General features: G+C 41.2%; 1 protein-coding gene across 3 annotated transcripts; it reads left to right on the forward strand.

The window, feature by feature from the left end:
- Window positions 1–892: 892 nt before the first annotated feature.
- Window positions 893–17,086, forward strand: fam53b (family with sequence similarity 53 member B). Of its 3 annotated transcripts, none has more exons than XM_044179042.1 (5): window positions 893–1,101; window positions 7,695–7,926; window positions 8,849–8,903; window positions 10,914–11,677; window positions 15,949–17,086. In XM_044179042.1, exons 2-5 carry the CDS (start codon window positions 7,849–7,851, stop codon window positions 16,309–16,311), a joined length of 1,260 nt encoding a protein of 419 aa, XP_044034977.1. In that variant the 5' UTR covers window positions 893–1,101; window positions 7,695–7,848; the 3' UTR covers window positions 16,312–17,086. The 3 variants fall into 3 exon arrangements, with proteins under 3 accessions (XP_044034977.1, XP_044034976.1, XP_044034979.1); XM_044179041.1 differs by having other exon boundaries at window positions 893–1,076; XM_044179044.1 differs by having other exon boundaries at window positions 935–964.
- Window positions 17,087–21,993: the final 4,907 nt, after the last annotated feature.

The following is a 21,993-nucleotide window of genomic DNA, read 5'->3' on the forward strand; positions in this document are numbered from 1 at the left end:
TTACCGGTGCAGCTTTTGGCAGCATTACAAAAACATCAAGTTTCTTTACTTTTATGCAGTAGTTGTCATGAATATAACATATATATACATTTTCAGATGTTCGAGGATTTTGACTTTGTCTAAACATATCGAAAGTAAAAAACAAACTAGCTATTTTATATGAACAAGCTAATGTTTGCTTTTTTTCTTGTGAAAGACATGCCTGCTAAAAGTATTTAAATGAAAAAAATCTGAAGATTAAAAGGATGAATCTCTCTTTGGTGGATAGACGTTTAAGTGAAGGTAAAAACCACTGGCCTAAGTGATATTAACGTTATGTGCAGGTGACCATATGTATACTTATATGTGTTTATATATGGACCACTAAACCTGGACGGTTAAATAATAGCATATTGCAAGCCGATGTACATCGTGATAAAGGCAGAATCTACTTCCTGGAAGGAGAACATCTGTTTGTAATAAATATAATGATTTAGAATTTTATGAGGGGCAACTATCAATGTATATATATCACACATCTCTCTCTTTCTCCCTCCCTCTTCAAGGGACACGCAGTTGGCAAGTTATCATGTTATACCAGTGTATATTGTGAAAGTGCCTTGTCTTTATATGCACAGCTCAAAACTGTGATTACTTTTCATTACTGCAGGGTGGATCAGACCACAAGTTACAGGAGCGGGGGTGGTAGTGTTACAAAAAGTCTTACAGAGATTAATATTTTACTTTCTACCACCACAAGCTTTAGCTGGATTGGACATAACCTTTCAATAAGCCAAATAATGCAAATATTTAACGTAAAACTGAAAGATTTAGTGGTGCGAATAACTTTTCGGACATCCCTCTCCCCTGTCAAAAGTGGTATTACTCGTGTATGTTGTCACAGGCTCATTAGCGTGCCGTGCAATCTTGGACAGTAGTGAACTGGGGCAATGTTGCACTTTGCAGGAGCTGCCTAGAGCAGGACGTGAGGTGACCTGCTTGCTTTGCTTTCTGCTAAAAGAAAACTCAACATGGTCAAGCTAAATTAACCCGCTGTCCGGGTTTGTTGGAGATCCGAGGCGCTCACCGTGATGCTTGTGAGTGGTAGCTTTTGGTCAAATAGTAAGTTTCTGTACTAGCTAACTTAGGAACTGTAACTTTAGCTAGTTCATGAAGTGTGATACTCCCTTGTGTTTTGAAAGTGTGTGATTCGCATGAATGGTGATTTGTATGCTGACAAAATTTAATTAGAAGTGAGTAGTAAAGTAGTTTGTTGTAGACACTAAACATAGCTCAAATTAGTTAGCTTAGCAACTTTTCTACAAGTGTAACGTTACTGCCTTAGCTATGTCCCTTCTGTCTGGTCTGGGATATTACTTACAAAAATGCTGCTTGAACTGATTTTATTTCTCCTTTTTATTATGTCTGTATTGCCATTCAATGGATTAATAAAGACACAATGTGATGAAATGTCGTAGGGAAGTTTAAAAAAAAAACAAGTATCACTAAGTTTATGTGAAGCATAAAGATATATGTAGTTTTAAAATAATCCCTGGAAACCACCAGTTCTCATGTCAGTATCATTCATTCATCTTCTCAATGTATGTCGAGAAAGTATGCTTGGCTTGTTTGACATCTGACAATAAGTGCAAACTCAATCAGATTTGTTGACAAAATTTTCCATGAAGTTTGCAAAGAGATACTACCTTCTTTGGATCAAAAGCATGTGATTTGGCTAGCTTTGAAGTGCAAACACTCTGATCTCAAACTGGGTCTCACTCATGCCTGGCACACATGGCAAGATAGGTCAGTGTTGTTTGGTGGCAAATGTATAAGACCTTGTTAATAATGTTTTAACAGAAACTGGGTGCATACCTTTATACCTCATGCCACATTATTTAGTGGCCATCAATTGGGTCTTTCTCAGACCCTCTTTCTTGTTTGTTACAGTTTGTGCCTTTGCAGTGGAATGTTGCTGTTTTATCTTTATCTAGCCAATCTTTATCTGTCTCAGGTATGAAGACAGGGCTGGCTGACATACAATCCAACAGATTCTGCAATTTATGTCCTCAGTGGGATCATAATCACAAGAGCTTGTTAAACCTGATCTCAGAGTGTCCCATGGCTATGATTATGACTGCTAAAGTTCCTAAGTGGCTTGAATATGCATACATTATAAGTTAAAAAGAGAAAATAGGAGAATTACTGTTAAAGTACAGATGTATCATTTTACTTTTTGAGCATGTACATCATCAGTAGCTTGTGGCCTTTCTGTTGAGTTCAAAATCCTGTTTGGTCTGTAGCCTGCGTGTAACATTCTGTGAGCTCCCGTCACACTAGTTTCTTTGCCAAACTCATTTCCCTTTCATGAGGGATTTTGGAAAAAGGGGTTTAAGGGACTGTTTGTGCTGGTTACTTGGACAAGCTCAGTTTTCAGGGCCTTTTCCTCTGAAACTGAGAGGCATCCACCTGGAGGGCTGGCAAGCTCATCTGAAAAACTGCTCAACAGTTTTAGCTCAAGTACAAAAGAGGCTGCCTATCGAAGCTTGCAGATGATTCCTCTTTCCTTTCCATATCACTGAAAATATTTAGACACAATTTTAAGGCTCTCTAAGATCCTGTGTATCGTAATGCCACTGTTATGACATTGTTTAAACACTTATTTGGAAAAAATGTTCCCTGGCTTTCTCATATTGTTTCATGTATATACTGGTCAGTAGAAATGCAGTGTGGGAGATGGATAAATTCCTGCATGTAAAACTCAAGAGTGCTCTTTCCCATCCATTCTTAATTTTGAATGAAAGTTAATAGGGCAGTATCCACTGGATGTGGCTTATTCTCATTTGGGTCTATTAACATGCAATGTTATTTTGCTGTAGCGGTAGAAGGATGTTGTGTCTCCAACCCTTTGTAATTAAGAGACTGTGAGATTTAGCATTAAAGTGGACAACATTTCTCTCCAACTTGAACAGGTGTGTTGAAAGCCTTGATTACAGAGCTCAACAAAGCTCTTGTTCTGGACAAATATATACAGTGCGAGTGATTATGTATGAGATAATTAAACAGCAGGCCTGCTTTAAAACGTAGGCCTCCTTGGCTGCCATGCATAGCCATGCTGAGCCTTTGTGTTTATGGTAAGTGGGCAGCTGCATGCTTGTGAGACCTTGGCTGTACCCCAGGCCCTCAACTGAGCCTGATAACTGCTATTGAAGCCTCCCAGCCATGCTCATTTCTGACTATTCACTCACTGCTTTAAATGTAGATTGTGCTTCCTGTTTGACATAGACTAATTTCTGTAAACATGCAGACAGCTGTGGGCTAGCCTGCAGCCTACAATGTGTTTCATAAATTTCTTTTCAGTCAGTCAGCCGTGGCACCTGCCCTTTGTGGCACCTAATTAACGACAACAACAACAAAAAAAAGTTTCGCGTTTCAGAAACCTTGAATTTTCACAGTGAAAATGATGCACAGTGCTACAGAAAAAGCAGAACTGGTTTGCCAATTTGTCATTCAGTTATCCGGTCTTCATGAGCCCCACACGTCTGTCTGCCTTTTTATGACATGCTCTGTCAACACACCCACCAAAATTACATGAGAAACTGATGAGTCCAAATATGGATCCTGTTCAAGCCATGCAACTCAAAGATGTAGGCCACCCGAGCCAATAGCTCGGGGAAACAATATATTATACTATTATTTTCTCCTAGGGAATCTTTCTGTACAAGGCGACAGCTAAAGTTTTACCCAGCATTCCTTTCACATGATGCATGCAGGAATGTCAAAGGAGGATGTCTGAAAATTTAACGCAACATTAAGTTTTGAATCAATTTACACAGATGAAAGCTCTAATAAAAATGTTAAGCCTGTGTGATAACTAGGGCTGCACAATATGATAAAAAGTCATACTGAGATTATTTTGACAGATATTTTGATTGCGATATGATTCACAATTAGTGGGAATGATCATTTTTGCATCACAATTTTCACTTTCACTGAAAACTATTCAAATCATGATGATGTGACATTTGTTGGGGTCTGTATCAGACAAACATGTTTTCTTACATCTGGAGAACAAGATTTGTAGGCCAGGGCATCTCTGCAGCACTACAGTACTTCATTGCTGTTTTGTCACACATTTTACCTTTATCAAAAAATTGCAGCTTCTGCGATTTGGATATTGCACTTACTGCCATATTGCAATTTCGATAATATGTTGATTAATTGGGTAACTCCTGTGATAACCCTAAAAATAGATACAAAATAGATAAAGTCTTTGAAGTAGTTCACAAATGTGGTGCTCAGTAGCCAATAAAGGTGCAACAATGAATCAAACATTGTTTTCCACCAGCTGTCCAAGTGCTATAAAATGGATTAGTATTAGCTCTGATTGTCAGTCAGATACAAAGCTGCAAAATCCTTATGCAAAGTTGGCCTAACCAGTAGGATTACAGTCTGAGCAATGTATGGAAAAGCTGCTCTAATTGGGGAAACAGAGCTTCCATGGGTGACCACAGTTTAGATGATTTTAACGGCTAAGCTGACAGTCTGTAGTCTTTCTGAACTTGACTGCAATTTGTGAGTCTTTGAAAAGTGTCATTTACAATATAGTTCTCTTGTGTCTGATCTCATATAGAAAATAGAGCAGGGTCTGTTCAGGCTTTTGACAGTTGAGCTGACTCTAAAGCAGGCCTCCGTTTTATACTTAACCCAATCGACTATGTGGTTTCCTCTCTTGTCCTATCTACCACTCATTTAGGCCGTGCGATAACTTGCTATTTCTGACACTCCAAAGTAGCAATGGTTGAAAGGTTTTTTGTTGACCACAAAGGAAGTGTGGAGTCCCATCAGCTTGTCCAAGGCAGCAGTATTGTTGTCTTTTAGGAAGGCCGCCCTCATGGCAGACTTTGTTGCAGTCAGTCAGCAGCCTGTTTGCTTGTGATGGAACACTACGCCTGGAGGAAACGTCCTGCAACGTTCTTCCCCTTCTCAGAGATTAGACTTCTCATTTGTCACGATGGTTGCTGCCCCAACCCAGATAAAGAGCTATCAGGCTGCAGAAGCTTAGAGGCTCCCTCTGATTCCAGATAATGGCAGCATCGTTATGAAGGTGATTCGGGTTTTGACAAGGGGAGTGGCACTCCTTGGGCAGAAATTCTAGATAGCCCATTTTACAGATTATAGCTTCATCTGCATCTTTGAACACAGCAGTGCATTTAGTATGAGATGAGTGCATTGGGTGTATCCATTAAGCATTGGTAATTATGCCTTGGTATGGCTTGTACATTTGCTTTACACCTTTGTCTGTTCAAGAAAAAGCAGACTGCTCTAGCGCTAGCATTTTCTATTCACAAACTTTCACAAGTTTGAATGGTCTTCAATGGCTGTGGGGCTAGGTTAGGCTTTTATAATTGAGTGTTCAACTTATGTCATGTTGAGTTGAGGAATGTTTATAATTATGTTATAAACCTCACCCATTTAAAGCACTCAGCTCAGATTTATGAGATAAAAATGTAATGCCTGAGCATGAGAAAGATGATAGATGATAGATTGTTGCGATTCTCTGTAACTAGAAGCAATGGATGTTGTTCACATCAATCCAGATGTCAGGTTACAGTTAGATTTTTTTCCCCCATTTTTCTAGGGAAGGAAAACATCATTTAGTGTCCTTTTTGTTTGGGTAAACATCATGCTAAAGAGCTTTTCTTGTCTTTGCCAATTTCATTTCTTTGGGCGAGGTTTTTTCTTTCTGTGTCAATGCCATCTGCATCCATACCAATCCATTAAGGGTTATATATATATATATATATATATATATATATATATATATATATATATATATATATATATATATATATATATATATATATATATATATATATATATATATATTACTGTTTCCTCTACCCCAGCACGTCCCTAGTTATCTCTGCTGTGAAACAAAGATCTGCGTGGTTAATGGTCATGCACAGTATAAGCTCCCTGACCTAGTCCAGCTCCAGGCTTTGATTCTTTTCTATTCACAGAGGCCACAAGGTAAAGCTGCCAGACATCCTTGAACCGCATTGACCTCCTGGTAGAACTCTGCTAAAAACATCCTTGTGTTTAAGTTGTTTTGTTGACGTGATAAGTGTTAGTAATGGAAATCATATGCTGAATGCAAACACCACCTCCAGTATGTCAGCTCCCTCAGGGTCTTGTGATGCTGTTCCCCCCTTGCACACACACACACACTCCACCCCACCACCCGCAACTTCTGATGTCGCCTCTTTTGTTTCCTATGGTGTCTCATCTTCTGCACAGAGCTCTCTTTTGTTTCATGTAAACCGTCTCTTTCTATTTCCCCCCCTTTTTTTTTGTGCCTGCAGTTGTCATTCAATCAGACACTCTCTGACCTTGCAGGCATCCTACAACCGTCTTGTGTCCACTGCACTTTGTTTCAATCCCCTACCTGATGTAGCCTCACGTGGAACTGATCTGGGGGTAGTAAAAACCCTGTGCGATGCTTATATAGATTTACATCTGTGGCTAATCAGCTGTTTTACTGTAACCGTGGTGCAGCACTAATGCGAAGAGGGTTGTTTTGATAACCGCAAGGTCAGCTATTCCCAGCCAGCCCCTGAGTATTCAATTACACAACTTTGACTTTGCTCTATTCCTCTCTGTGTGCTCCGATGTGGAACACTTTGAAGAAACTCGCTCTCTCAGATGACTGATAATCCTCCACATGGACAGGCAAGAACAAAACAAGGTATAGAGGTCCAATTTTGGTGACCTGGTGGAGAGACCACGTGGAAGTGAAAGTGCAGTGTAATTTCAATTTAAAGACTTTTATATATGGCAACACAGGCGACAACCTTGCAAATCAAAGCGAGTGTTTGCTGGTAATGTTTTCATGCTCCCTTGAGAATTAAAGGAGCTTTTCAAACCACCGACCTCTCTTGAATTTCCACTTTCCATCTTTCTCTTTATATATATATATATATATATATATATATATATATATATATATATATATATATATATATATATATATATATATATATATATATATATATATATATATATATATATATATATATATATATATATATATATATATATATATACGTTGAACAGGTTTGCAAGAGTGCGGTGTGGAGAATTATAGTAACTTGTGTAACTCTGTGTTTTGAATGTGTGCGATGAGCTTGCAGGTTCAATAGAGTAGTCAACCAAAAATCTGTCTTTTGAATATCAAATTCTTAATGCCTGTAGGCTTGAAAGGTGGTTCTGAAAAATGTATAACTCGCTCCTTAATGGAGGGCAGTAGCTGCAGACAGCTTGGATTCACAGTAGTTACAATGGCATAGAAATTTCTCAAACCACACCTGCAGCATAATCCACTTCTCCACAGTCTCAACAGTTTCTCCACAACATAGCCAAAGATGCTACTTCCATGTACATTGTAGGGCTACTGCCTCCTCATAGCTTCAATGAGGAGTTGAAGAATTAGTGCATTTGTCAGAAAAGTTTCTATGGGCGGTTTGATACTTCATTACACTTTCTTTTGCCGTAACTCTGTGTTGCGATTGGAATCCATTGTAACTGCTGAGTATTCCTTTGGGTTTACTCTCCATCTTTGGATCTGTTCACCCCAATCCAGCTGAATATGGTCGACAGCATGTCAGAAAAGTACTGAATTCTAATCCTGTGCTCATCTTTGTGTGTCCGTTCAGGATTGGGCCAAGGAGTGAAGCACATTCCTGAAGGAGTTGAGGTCTGCTGTCTTAAGCTTATGAGAAACCAGCCTGCTCACATCATGCCTGTCAAGATGGCCACCAGCTTTTCTTGCCCTCACTGGAACAACTTGGGACAAAGATATGTGTTGCCATGGTGATCATATACAAGAAAGCACTGGAAAAGAAGGGCGCAGACGATGTAACATCCAAAAGTACAGATTTGGGCCCGGTGAGAGGTTATTTTCTACTTGTCTTAGCATTCTTTTCCTGTGTGAAATGTGTAATTTTATGCTTATATGTAGCCTTGCCAACAGGCCTCAACTGCGCTTGTCAAAGGGGAAGATGACATGGTGCTGCTCTAAATCAGGAAATTGTTGCTGGCCACTCATCACTCCACAGCACTTTTTTATGGCTCTACATTATATTTTTCTATTTTGTCAACTTTAATCAGAGCTTAAATTTGACTTTTAGCTTCCCCTGAGTCATAATTTGTTGGAAAATTCACAAGTGTTGCCTTACTGAATGTCAGGAAGTGATGTCAAAAGAACTATTTGGATGTTGAAGATTGGGAATAAGGGATGTTTATGTTCCAATTACTGATAATTGCATCATAATAGCTGCCAACTGTTATCACCAGGGTGTTTTGTCATCTGGTTTTGAATCCTCCCGTGTTCCATTTATTTCACTCAAGATGACAATGGAGTATTTTAGTTCCACTAGGCTGAGCAACTCTGACTCATTTTCTAATCCGCATCCATGCAGTAGAAACCTTCTTTCTGCTAGCATGGAGTGAGAAACTTCCCCCACTATTGTGGACTGAGTTTGCCCTCTCAGCCACGTGAAATGAAGTCACCATGCTCTAAAGCTGAGCGTCAATCAGAGGCATTTATGGTGGAACTCTCTCTCTCTGTTGATGGGTCGCACTTAGTCTTCATCTCTCAGAAGCAAAAAATGTGCTACGACATACACCCAGGGCCAATTATACATACACAAAATTAAACTTTCTCGTAGGTTTTGGTTTTTAGGCTTTTATTTGTTGATTTATTGGCTTGTAATTGCTAGAAACTCCTGTACATTTTATGCAAACCTATTTATGTGACTTTCTGTTTTTTCTGGCGAGCTGACAGTGAATTTCTCTTGCATTTTTGCAGTTCCAGGCACAGACCATGAGCCAGGGGACTGCACTTTTCTCTTGCGGACTCATGGGTAAGAGTCTGCCATCTTTCTCAATCAATATACTAATGCACACCTGTAAGGCTGATATGGATAATTTCAGTAGTAATTTAGTAATAGTACATGTTCTGGAAATTTAGTCGAGAAACTATTTAGTAAATAAAAAATGGGAATGTCTATTTTAGATACCTAACGAAATAAGGTACTTTACCCCCTTGATGCAAATTCCTGTGAATTTAATATTGCCATAAAATTGTCCCCAATGGCCTAACAGCACCAGAGATATTAAAGGAAATGCTACCTTAAAAATAAATCATACAGTATAGCAACATCTCTGAGAGTTTCTATAATCTCACGTTATATTTTGTCATTCCCCCCAGCCCTACATCATATTTCTTCTTTTTTGGGCCGCTGTTGTCTGTCAATGTGCCTTACTTCCCATCGCAAACATGACAAGTAATTATGTACTTACTACGGAAAATGTCAGGTGTTTAGTGACAGTAGTGGTTTGTCGTACTGTAACATTTCAGAGAAATTATCGCCATCAAGCTAGCGTCTGCTGCATCTGGTCGATGGTTACATGGCATTATGTGAAACATGTCTAACAGGTGTTTCTGCTAAGATGACTGTTCGTCAATGGCTGCGTGTTAGCGGCTTATCATTAGCAGGAATCTCATGGCACATACTTTAAAGCTGTGGACATGTTGCGCCCATGTTGAAAATTTGGTTATGACTACAAAGACCCATGTCCTTAGTTCACCCAGCAGTATGAGTAACAGCCCTTACAGTCTTTAGTCCTTGTAGTAACTTGGCATCGAGTGTGTAAGACTGGCAAAGTCCTGGCAGAGAATGCAGCGGTACCAGTAGGTGTTGTTAACACTGCCCTTTGTTCTTCGTCCTGCCCGTGTACTGTAGATGGTATTTTGGGGGATTTTATCTCCAGTCGAGAAAAATAGACCAGACCAACATACCAGGAGTGGGCAGTGGCTGTGACGTTTAGTATCTGACTCAGAGTTGACTGACCTGTTCATTTGGCTGACCCATTCTGCGATTCGAGTTTCTGTTGTGGCAACAACAGGTGCTTTGGCATGGTAGCTATGGTGCTGGGGCAGAGTTGATCAGCAATGGCAGCTAAGCAGCTGGTCTGATACAGAACTCTTGTAGATCTCAACAAAAAACAAGATGATAAGTCAGAATGTTTATGATGGGTTATTGACATTTTATCAAGCCTTGCGCCAGCAGAGACGGTTTGATATCGAGTCAGTTAGACATTAAGCTCCGTTCCCTGTCCCAATTAGCTGTGCTTACAGACTGTGACACTAAAGTAGTGCCTGGAGGACAGGATTTATTTTTAGTGCCAATTACACAAAGCAAGGAGAAGTGTCAATACAAAGTATACATGCTAGGACCAACGTGCTGACCCAGACTGGAGCAGTGTTATGGATGTTGTCCATGTTGAGGTTGTCAAACTTAACCTCTCATGATTATAGAACCTTGGCACTAAAAAGCACTATGAAATACAATGCAGCCCTCAAGCAGTGATGATGATGTCACTCCTGATGGAGAAATATGGTGTGAAGAGCAGGGAGATTTTACAAGCCAATACCAGAGCTGCAGAGTTACTTTAAGATCTACTGTCTCATGGCGCAAGCCTAGTTTGATACATTTATTAATTTGGTAGATGCTTGGTGCTGGTCCAAAGTGATGTACAAATTAATTAATACAATTAGTGGAGACACACATTTAAAAAAAACAAAACAAAAAAAAGATGTGGATCAAAAAGTTCTTCCTGGACAGAGGCTGGCAGTATGATAGATAACACACACACACACACACACACACACACAAACACACGACTACGCTAAACTAAACATGAGGTTGTATTTTTTGTTTTTTAACATTTTCGGACAAATTTAAGGGTCTTGGGTTGCAAATAAGCCCATAAATCATTTCCTATATTTTAGGTGAGAATCTTGTCTGGCATCTAATTTTTAAAGGTTATTTAATTAAAATGAATCTGCTTTTTGTTTTTTGTTGTTGCAGAGACAAGCCGGTGGCATGAGCTGGGTCACAGCTGTGCCATACAGCAGAGGCCAGTTGGGACCAGCCTGGAGAGCCTGTGGGATGTCCTGCCTGAGGTGCATAAAAGTTCTGCCCACTGGGATTGGGATGTTCGCTCCACTTCAAGCACAATCACCAGCTTGTTGCAAGACCTCAGCCTGACTGAGGCTGCGTCCTCGCACTCCACTGCACCCCCCAGCAAGCGGCAGTGCCGGTCCCTGTCTTGCTCAGACGAGCTTGGTGGTTGCCGTTCTACCTGGCGCCCTCATGGCTCTCGTGTGTGGACAACAGTGGAGAAGAGAAGGTGCCACAGCGGAGGCAGCGTCCAGCGTGGTGGTATTGGGAACTTGCAGCTCGGCTTCCCGGCCATGCAGCGCAGCTCCAGCTTCAGCCTGCCCGCCCGCTCCAACACCCTGAAGCTGCCCTGCTTCACCCAGCGTCTCCCCTGCCCCTCTGCCTTCACCGGCCTGACGCCCTCCTCCTCCATGCCCCTGTCCTCCGAGCCCTCAGTGCAGCCCCTCTACCTCTCTCATGAACAGATCTGCCTCCCTGAGCCTCGTGGACCCTCGCCACCCAGCTCCCCTGACTCCACTCCAGAGCTGGAGCGCCGTGGTGGACAGGGAGGTCTCGCTCGTAGTCGCTCACAGCCGTGTGTCCTCAATGACAAGAAGATTGGTGTGAAGCGCAGAAGACCAGCTGATACACACAAACAGAGGCCTTCTTTGGATCTTGCCAAGATGACCCAGGTTGGTATTTAAAAGTGTTACTTTGCAAAACAGATCACACAGAAAGAAACTGCTTTGTATCATATTTAATCAGGACAATATACTCAGATTTTAAAACAAACTGGCAGAGAGTACGTGTCCTGTTTAACATGACTTGAGGCCTAATATACACTCTGTTAAACAACATATAATGTTGCACCTGAGCATGTCATATAAATCATCAGAAGCAATGTCCAGTGACATTTTATGTGGCATTTATTTATTGGTTGAACTCGCCATAGTCCTCCTATGTGCTCCAAAAGATCACTGTCCAGAGCATGAGACAAGACCCACAGGAAATGGTCATGCCAGCTGGAAGCTCTGCTTGGTCCATCATTCTCAACATTAGCTAGTTATACTCTACTGTTGGGGCAATTTGTTCCTTCCATGTTGGATAAACAAACACTTCCAACGAAGGTCACGCCATTGTGTCTGTTCTCCCTCAGCACACCTCAAAGTGTTTCTGCAGGCATTGTCATTAAATGAAGGCAATCATTCATTCATGCAGGCCTGTTCTGAGTCACATTCCATTATGTGAATGTGTATTTGCACATGCAGAAATGGAGAGCACGAAGCAAAGAATGCCCTTTTTTAATGTGTTACTGGATAAAGATGATTTGATCAAAGCAGGAATTAAGAAGTCAGTCAGTAGATCAAATGAGTTTGTATTCATAAAGGAAATGATCTTATAAAACTACTGGCCATCTGTTTCATCTGATCATCCTGGCAGTTGTTTATCTCTTTGCCCCGCAAGCACACACATAGTAAAGTTTCACACGTACACTGACTGGATCATAAACACAGAGCTGGACTTGGCCCCTCTGAGAAAGTCACACAGAGTTCAGCAGTGTCTTAACAACAGCGCTGCTGTGACACGACAAGCAGTCGCCACACACGCTCCAAACAGGGACGAGGTCAGCATGAAGAAAAGAGCCTTAGGCGAGCCAACTAACAATATTTTTACAGAGGAACGTCAGGGTGCTGAGATTGTTAGCATTGGATCTTTCCTGCTGTTTGTGCATTGTTTTCTCTGTTCCTCTTGTAAAAGGGACTGCTGTGACATTGGTTTTCAGTTCAGGTGGAAGGAACGAAGCCTTTGAAACCATGAGAAACTTTTTTATTTTTTATTTTTGAAAGATCTTTTTAAATTTCTCTCAAGTGGCTCTGGTTTAGAGGCAAGGCCCAAAGAAAATTACTTCCAGACATTTTGGCCCAATTATGTAACTAAACCATGTTGTGCAAATAATTGACAAAAACAATGACAACAATTTTGACAATCGCCTAGTCGCTTCAAGTTATTTATCAAGCAATAATGCAAAAATTTTGCCAATTCCAGCTTCTTAAATGTCAGGATTAGCTGTTTTTCTTTGTTTTATATGATTTGAATATATCGCTTTGGGCTCAGGGAACTTGTGACGGGCAATTTTCACTATTTTCTGGCCTTTTTTTTTTTTTTAGACTAAACAGTAATTTGATTAATTGCAAACTGGACTAATTGCTTAAACCTATGTCTGAAGTGTGTGAAGATTCAGGAAATCACAGTGGAAAAGATGTTCACTTGTGATGATTGACTAAACTTGCTTGGCACTCAACTCGGGCTTTATCGTGCTTCACATGCGTCACCCTATCGGTATTCAAAGTCACCTTACTGTTCAAAGGTTGGTCACAGTGCTGAGTGTGTCCTCTCATCCACACGCCACAGCGGTATAGTTTACCCAGGGAGAAACTGCTACCCTCTGCGTGGCTCACTGTGGCTCCATGAATGTCAGGAAGTAGAGCAGCTGTGGCAGGGGTTATAGATCGTTGCACAGGGGAGAAGCGTGTTGGGTAAAGAGAGATTGATTTCTGTAAATTCAGCTCAGTGGGTGGATCGCTGCCACAACCTCATGAGCTATTGATCAGCTTTTATTGACGGAGAGTCAAGGTCAGTATGGATGAGGAGACTTTCTGCTCTCTTCTCTATTTCATTCAGCTTTTTTGGGGTGGGGTGGGGATAGTAGCAGACAAACATGGACACTGGCAGCACTTCTTCATGACCCTCACTGTAATGTGGTGCAGTAAGTTGTGTGAAGACACTCTGTGAAAGAAGGTTTTCTCTGTCTGAAACTCTTCCTCTGCAGTTGGAGCTATACTTGGTTTAGTTAATGTCGATGGCACTTTTTGCTATAGTCCAGACTTCTCATAGCCTTATCAGTTTGGTCCCATGGTCTGGGCCAGAAGTCTGACTGTTGAGACTGAAGTGCTAATGCAGAAGGCAGAAATGTGACACTGGCCTGGTGCTGACAAATGTACCCGCTTGACCAGTGCCAAGAAAAACAGCAGGGCCCAGTTTGATCTACTGCTGCCCGGTGTAGAGACCTTTCACACTGCTGTTGGGTCAAAGATGTGGACCATAACTTTACACTTCAGCCTTTCTTCTCGACCTAATTCAGAGCTCTAACCACTTTGGTCTCTATATTTGCAGATTTGAGCCTTTGTTGGGTGATAAATCCGGAATATTTAAATATTATTGTGGTCATAATAAAGCTGAAATGGTCATAGGGCTGACAGATAATCCATTTAGCATTTTAAGTAATTTATCAAAAAAGCTTCCAAACATTTATAGGGTATAGCTCTCCATCTCCTTGGTATAAACTGAATCCTTATAGGTTTTTAGCCATGCTAGCAGCGTAGCTCTATGGATGGCAATTCTGGTCAGTTGGTCCAGATATCTCAACACTTTTTGGATGGATTGGCACAAAATTTTGTACAGACATTCATGGTTCCCAGATGATGGACCTTAATGACTTTGGTGATCCCCTGACTTTTCCTCTAGTGCCATCATCGGCTCAAAATTTTAATTTGTCCAATACTTTATAACAATATACGTACAAAACTAAAGACATTCTCATCAGCCTCAGCTGTACTTTGTGTTTAGTGCATCAGCAAATATTCAAATGCAAATACACTAAACTGAGATGGTGAACATGATAAACATTAAACCTGCTCAACATTGCTGCTTTTTAACTCTTGTTAGACAAAATAAGCATGTAGAAGACGACACTTTGACAGGGTCTTCTCAGTAGCTGCACCAAGACTCTGGAATAGTCTCCCTGAAAATATAAGAACAGCAAAATCTCTCGACTCGTTTTAAAAGGTGTCTCAAGACCCACTTTTACTCTCTTGCCTACCCCTGCAACGATTCTTGACTGATGTTTTTGCATTCTATATTGATATGAATGTCTGTGTGTGTATGTGAACACTATGTATCTATGCATGTATTTAAGTACCTATGTTTTGTGATAATCTTTTATTGCTCAATTGCATTGTTTTAAAGCACTTTGGCACAAAGTTGGTTTGTTTTTAAAGCACTCTATAAATAAATTTGACCTTGACCTTTGTGCTCTTGGAACTTGAGATGGGCATTTATCCTTATTTTCTGACATTTTATGAACGAAACAACTCATTGAATCTTATTCAATTTCATCTTTAATCTATCTATTAGGTGCAGCTGTAGTTCATACACTTGGCTGTGAGCTGCATCCCCAACAGTCCCATGCTTGTTAGGTATTACATAAGCACACAAGTGACAGGAGGTTTCACAGAGGCCCTATTCTCCTGTGTCCTTCTGGCCTAACACCGCAGTGTTCAGGCATGAGGCAGCTGTCCTGCCTTCTCCACATTAGCTGTACAGATTGGATAAGCCTCTGTAATAAAGCCTCTCACTCCAGCCTGTACAGCTGTCGCAGGACTTGCCTGCAGCAGTGCTGGCACATGTGGAGTTGCCTAAGGAAGTTTCTAGGTTTCCCAGATGTATGTGTTCATTGAGCAGTGCCAGTGAAAGAGTGATGTCTGCCCACTGGGTATCTGGCCACTTGCTGCCTGGGTTCCTGTTGGACCTCAGATCGCAAAGCCTCATTCGTCCAAATACCAAATGCAGGCTAAATTTATACCCTTCAAATCTTGTTACTTTTTTATATTATAGTGGTTGTTGCCCAGTGTCCAGCTCTGACCTAACTCACCCACATACTGTATGAGTATAGTAGAGGTATTGTTTGCCTTTAGTTTTGTTCGTGCCCTAGTTAGGACATGGGTCATAGTCCAAGTTGAAGGAAATGTTTTTGATTTCCTCACCAAATATGCCATCACCATGGAGACTCTGGACTCCTACCAGACCAAAGATTTGACATATTTGTTTAAGTGTATGCTTGTTTCCTTGAAAACAATTTCCAATTTTATGCTTCTAAAAAAATGACCTCTCTGTCCTTCCACAGACACTTCGGAATTTCCACAGCCTTAGCTGCCCTGGAATCACAGGCAAAGACAGCTGCGAGTCCAGCCAGGCCCTCTCTACTCTCAGGAGCACCGCTCAGTGCGATACTGACGACTCATCTGAAAACGAACGCGGCTTGGAGGATGTTCAGCCTCAGACCAAAGAGGGCGAGATCACCCGGAACGTGTCGTCAGACCCCACTATCGAGGAGGCGGACTGGAACTCCACCGACTGCAGTGATATGATGCCAGGGACAACCAATGGGAAGAACTATGAGCCACTGTGGGCAGGGCTGTGTAGCATGAGGAAGGACATGTATCAGCTTGGAGGCGAGCTCGACATCGAGCAAATTGAGAGGAACTGAGCTGCATTGTCTCCCTCTTGGTGGAAGCTAATTTAGGGGACTGAAAGTTTATCACCAGGTGGTACAGTAAACAGTACTGATAGTCTTAAGGACAAAGCAAGTGGGAAGTGAATGCAGTGAGCATTCCAGCACTTGTTTGTTTTTTTTTCTCAAGGAAAGATTGAGCAGGAGCTTTGAGGGCTATATGCCCATTTTTGGGGACTTTGTGTAGTCATAAGCTACAACCCCACTGTGTGGTATCTCAACTGTGTGTCTCAGGAGAACAAGGAAGTCGGGGAGGACGGATTCAGGTGGAGATAATAGAACTGATAAATATAAAAATGATATATTATTGTTGGCTCAGAGACTGGGGTCTTTAACATTTCTCTGTAACCCTGATTACCTTTTATTGTACTACATTTGGAGAGAATTCACAGCAGGTTTGTATAAATTCTCTGCACTAGAACAAGTGTCTGTTCCTTTGACCTTCTTCAATCGTACATGGGTACATGATGGTCAGAAATGGAGACTACTTCGAGAGCTACTGTTAGTAAAGCCCCTTTCACTCTTACTGAGCAACAGGCTGCACGCACACACAACCTGTAAAGTATATTGAAGAGCTTAACATTTCACACAGTAACATCAGGCTTCTCTATGAGATCTATGCTCCCATTTGTTTGAGAGAAACTTTGTGATGCTAATAGCGTTAATATTCTTTCTTTATACGATTTGTAACTACAAAGTTATGTAAAAACTTGAGCATATTTCTATACAAATAAATACAGTTTTAAATGTGTCATTTGTAATCACTTTATTTTAGCGTCTTTACTGTCAAAATTCATGACATAGTCCAACTCTGGACTTAACGTGTTCAGACTGAACTGAATGTGAAGCTAAAGTTATGCATATAAAGTCAAATGAAAGACACAAGTGGGGCGTGAATAGATGCAAATTTCTATGAATACCGTAAGGCTTCGCATTCTGTCTGAACACACTTCAGGTAGGGATTTTGGCAAATGCCTGTATTAGCTAGTGGTTGAATATAATGTGATGTAATGAGTATAATGTAATTAACTTTGAGGTATTTCTACTTTACTTGAGAATTTCAATTTTATGCTACTTTAGCTACATTTCAGAGACAAATACTGTTTTACTCCGAATTCTATAATTAGCTTATGATGCGTTGTTGTCAACTGTAGTAGATTAAACTTCCAAACGCATGCTTACATGTTAACACATCTGTAATAATGTAAAAATCTAATTATATCTTGCTGATGAAACTTACGTAGTTATACTTAAGTAAATTTTTAATGCAGGACTTCACTGTGGAATGGCTACACTGGTATTGCTACTTTTATGTTAAGTCTGAAAGAGAATTCTTCCACTACTGCTATTAGCAGAGCACATGCATTAACAGCAAGGTCATTGTTGGAGACGTCTTTAATGCAACAATGCAGACTGACCCAATTAAGTACCAGGAATCACAACCGTAGTAGTGGTACTACTGATGAGCCTGTGTTTGTGTGCTGAAGCGGGGAGTGAGTAGGGAGGACGCCGGGCAGGGGTGGGAAGTCCGGTCCCTGTTTCTTTTTTTTTTCTTTTTTTTTGAGGGCGGGTGGAGTGGTGGAGCTGAGCAGCGGTTCACCCCAGAGACCTCCCTCCCTCCCTGCGCTAGGAAACAAAAGGGGCTTTTTCTCTGAGGAGCACAGTGACGTGGGAGGCGGCTGTGAATGTGGGCCATGTGTCAGGGCTGCTGCTGCTGCTCCATTTGTCTGCCTTCCCCTCCCCAACTCTGGTGCCTGTGCAAACCTCAAGAATTATACTGTTGTTAACTTTTTGATTCACTGCTCCAGTACGATTACATACCATTTCTGCATGTTTGTTCAGACTTGCAACGATGCTTGTCATTCTTTGAAAGCATAAGGTGCCACTGATGGAAGAAAGTCACCTCATTAAAGACCAGCTGAGTAATTTGAAGATTGATGACATGCTATACTCCAGGCTCAAATACCACACAAAGCATAACTGGGATTAAACTTGCCTACAAAGCCAATGCGTACTCTTGTAATGGACTTCATTATTATGCTGTTTCATGAGAATCTGTAAGCTTGTATAGTGAGATCATATTTACACTGTCACAGAGCTGCCTGTGGTACAAGCCGCTGCTTTTCACTGGTTAAGCCCTTTTTGGGTAATGAGTCGAGAAGGAAATGGGTAAACAGAACCCTTGTAAACGTGCTGTGTGGCAGAGTGACACTGAGGGCCCCCGGCCTTTAATCAGTGGAGTGACAGAAGTGAAAGGAGGCTGTGTTCTAAGAGAAGATAGGAGTACTATAGGAGGGGCGTGCCGTGCCGATGTTCTGCACTACACTCGTCCACAACCCCCACCGGCACTGACGACAGGGTGGTGGGGTTATGCAAAGTCTTATCTGCTCTAATGATGATACACATCACATTTCACTCCGTTTTTAGGCAACAGATGTCCCACAGTACTCGCAGGAGTTTTTTGTCAGATGTTTCAGGTGTATTAATAGTGCATAATACATTCGTCTGCTTTCTGTAATAACACGTTAACAATTAATAAGTCAATATTCTAAAATGACCTGTAGTTCTCTGAATTTAATGTCAACACTCCAATTTAGACACTCTTGGGGTTACACTTATTATTGGTCTTTAATAAGAACCTTCATTTTATTTAAAGTTCCTGCAAAAAGTTTGTGAGAGATTTTCCTTTTCCCCAAAAGCATAGCATAGCATGGATTTTTGAAAATGACTCTCTTTTTCAGTAGTGAAACTTTTCTAACAAACAAAATCAAACAGTATGTGACATGGAACTTAATGTTGGCGTTAGTTCTTAGGTTTGGTGTCTACCCTCGCTTGGCAGCTCAAATGTGGTTGGGGTGAAAAACTATTTAGCAGTAGCACCCAGCCACAAAACATTTCCAGTTGAGCAAGTGTTGTCTGAAGCTTTTCTAATAAAAAAACAGAGGAGCTGAATACCTGGAGCACAAACTTTACCTTGAGCTCTAACATCTGAACAAAAAACCTTTTTTTCTGTACATATGCACTGAATCATTACACTATTTCATTTGGAGGTTGTTGTCATATTGAATCTGACCCTTTGTTGGATTCATCCAAGACCAAACCACAAACAAGCAGCAATAGTCTGCACCCATATACAAGAGATGTATCAAGGTCATACAAACCTTCAAATAGTTGTTGAGTGTTAAAACCAAGAGGTGCCCCTTCAGCAAGAGGACTGTAGGATCTAAGGTGTGAGCACTCAAACTGAAAGCTTTGGCTTTTACAAAAGGTAACTGAACACCTTCACAGGAGAGAGCCCCAGCAGAGACAGATAGCTTTAAAATTCAGCTGTAAGCCTTCAGACCTTTTGCAGACCAGGACAGTTAGTTTACACTGCATGGTGACATACGACCACCCTTTCGCCTGGTTTATACTTACGCACACGCTCGGGTATGACATCACAGGGTCATGCTTAGTGTCTGGGGAGCCAGACCTCTATGGCTTTAGTGGGCAATTGAGGAGGGGTCGTGTCCCTGGAGAGGCCTGTGACGGCTGTGACCATGTTAGCAGAGTACAGACTGCTCTGTGTATGAACTGAGACACTTTTCAGATTGCTTGCAAAGACTCTTAGGGAGGAATGGGGTGGGGCGGGGGCAGCCAGGAGAGGGAGGAAATTCAGTCCTCTGCTCCAAACCCGACAACTTCAGAAGTTTCAGAGCCCTCCCACGCCAATGAGTGCTGCTGGCACGGCTGCCCGCAAGGGAAGGAGAGTGATGAAATGTGGGGAAACCATGTGGCTTGGTGAGTATGAGCAAGAGGCCTCCACATGGACCAGTGCTCCACACACAGAAGGGAGGGAACAAATAACTGACTGCTGTCAAAACAAGTGCATGTTTCCATGGATAACGGTGCATTTGGGGCTGCAGGTGTGTGGAGTTGTCTGGTCAGCTGACCCGCCGTTTCCTGTCAAACAGGAAGAGCGAAAATGAGTGGAGATGAAAGTTCAAGGTAACACACAGCTGGCAGTTGTTAAGGTGGCGAAATGCAGGTGTGCTACAAGAGCAGCAGTGTGCAATGACAAACAGATGACATAAAAATGTATATGAATGTTGGCTCAGAGACACACTGCAGCAGTATGTGTATACTCTGCAAAGATGTGGAACGATCTCAAGGGGCCTCATTTCCAAAAATGTCTGACTTTATTTTAGATTTAACTTCATAATCATTCCAACAAATAGGATTAAAAGATTAATTTGTTTCAGTTGTCATATATTAGAAAAAAAGAGTAAGTGGAAGACACTAATCTTGTCAATGACATTTAAAAAAATAAAAACAAATCACAACTTTGTTGGATTTGGAAATTAGGCCCACAGGAGAATGTTAGCACTGGATGCTGGAGATTGGGCAGACACAATGAACAGAGAGCCACATTCTTCTCTTCATGTAGCATGTGTCTGTCTCCTCACACATGACGCATTCTACAGGGCTTTGTATCCCTGAGGTGTTAGTCAACATAAGATGAAAATGAGATCATGAGCTTAATGACCTGTGGTTGTATAAGGAGAGGGCGAGGTAAGGGTGGGGATACTCTCACAGACAGTCATAATCAGGTTCTGGTATGACTGCAGAAGCCAATATTTTAAGATAAACACCTAGCTGAAGTGTGTCGTGAATCAACTAGACTAAGTGGGAATGACATTTGTAGTTGATTGTAATTAATTGTTTTAAAAGTCTTTAAAATGTCAGAGAAATAAGGATGAATGCCAGTTTCAAGTTCCCAGAGCCCACAGTGTCATCTTCCAGCTGTTTATTTTGTCTGAAGAACAATTTTTCATGGCAATCCATTCAATAGTTGTTGAGACTTTTGGTGTGTCAGTATCATAGTTTATATGTAAAGCTGTAATTTAGAGAAGCAAGAACCTACAAATATTTGCCATTTTTATTTGATATATTTGTTAAAACAATGAATCAATTATTAAAATTGTTTAATATAATAAATATATAATTATTTTCTGTTGATTGACTGGAGCAAATAAGCACCTAATCCCTTCAGGACTAACCGTGTTTACTTGAGAGTAAGTACACTTAATGCATGTCAACAGTGAGGTTAACTGCAGTCATGTAATACAGTGAGAAAACAACACTGAACACAATTCAGATGTAAAAAAGTACAAAGATGACAAACTGATGTGCTGATAACCTCCAACTGGAAAATCACCACAACAACAGCTTCAGTCAGTCAAGGCTTTGACAGTGTAATTAAGTCTGTCGATACTGTCCTGTGTCAGTGAGGTCATACATGCCCAGACATGTCTCCTGAAATTAGGTCATCTCTATTATTTGAAAGGTAATCTTGCTTTACAGTCTGCAGTCACAGTGAGGGAATCAATGTGCAGCACTCCAGGAGGAATATCACTGTTTACTTATCATGGCAGCCTACAGAGGTAAACTGCTGCTAATTTGTAACTTGCGTGAAACGGGTGGATGACCTCGGGCCAGCCGGAGAGGTGTGGTTATCAACCACCTAGCTCTAGGGCATGTGTGTGTTTGTGTTCCAACACCTAGTGATGATGAACCTACCAAGAGGAGCTGTTGGAAACTGTGGCCTACATCCCTCAGAATAACTGCACCTCCATGAACTGGAGAAAAAATTAACCAAGTTAAAGCCAAGTGAATTCA

Source organism: Siniperca chuatsi, linkage group LG20 (assembly GCF_020085105.1).
Source record: "Siniperca chuatsi isolate FFG_IHB_CAS linkage group LG20, ASM2008510v1, whole genome shotgun sequence".
NCBI lineage: Eukaryota > Metazoa > Chordata > Actinopteri > Centrarchiformes > Sinipercidae > Siniperca > Siniperca chuatsi.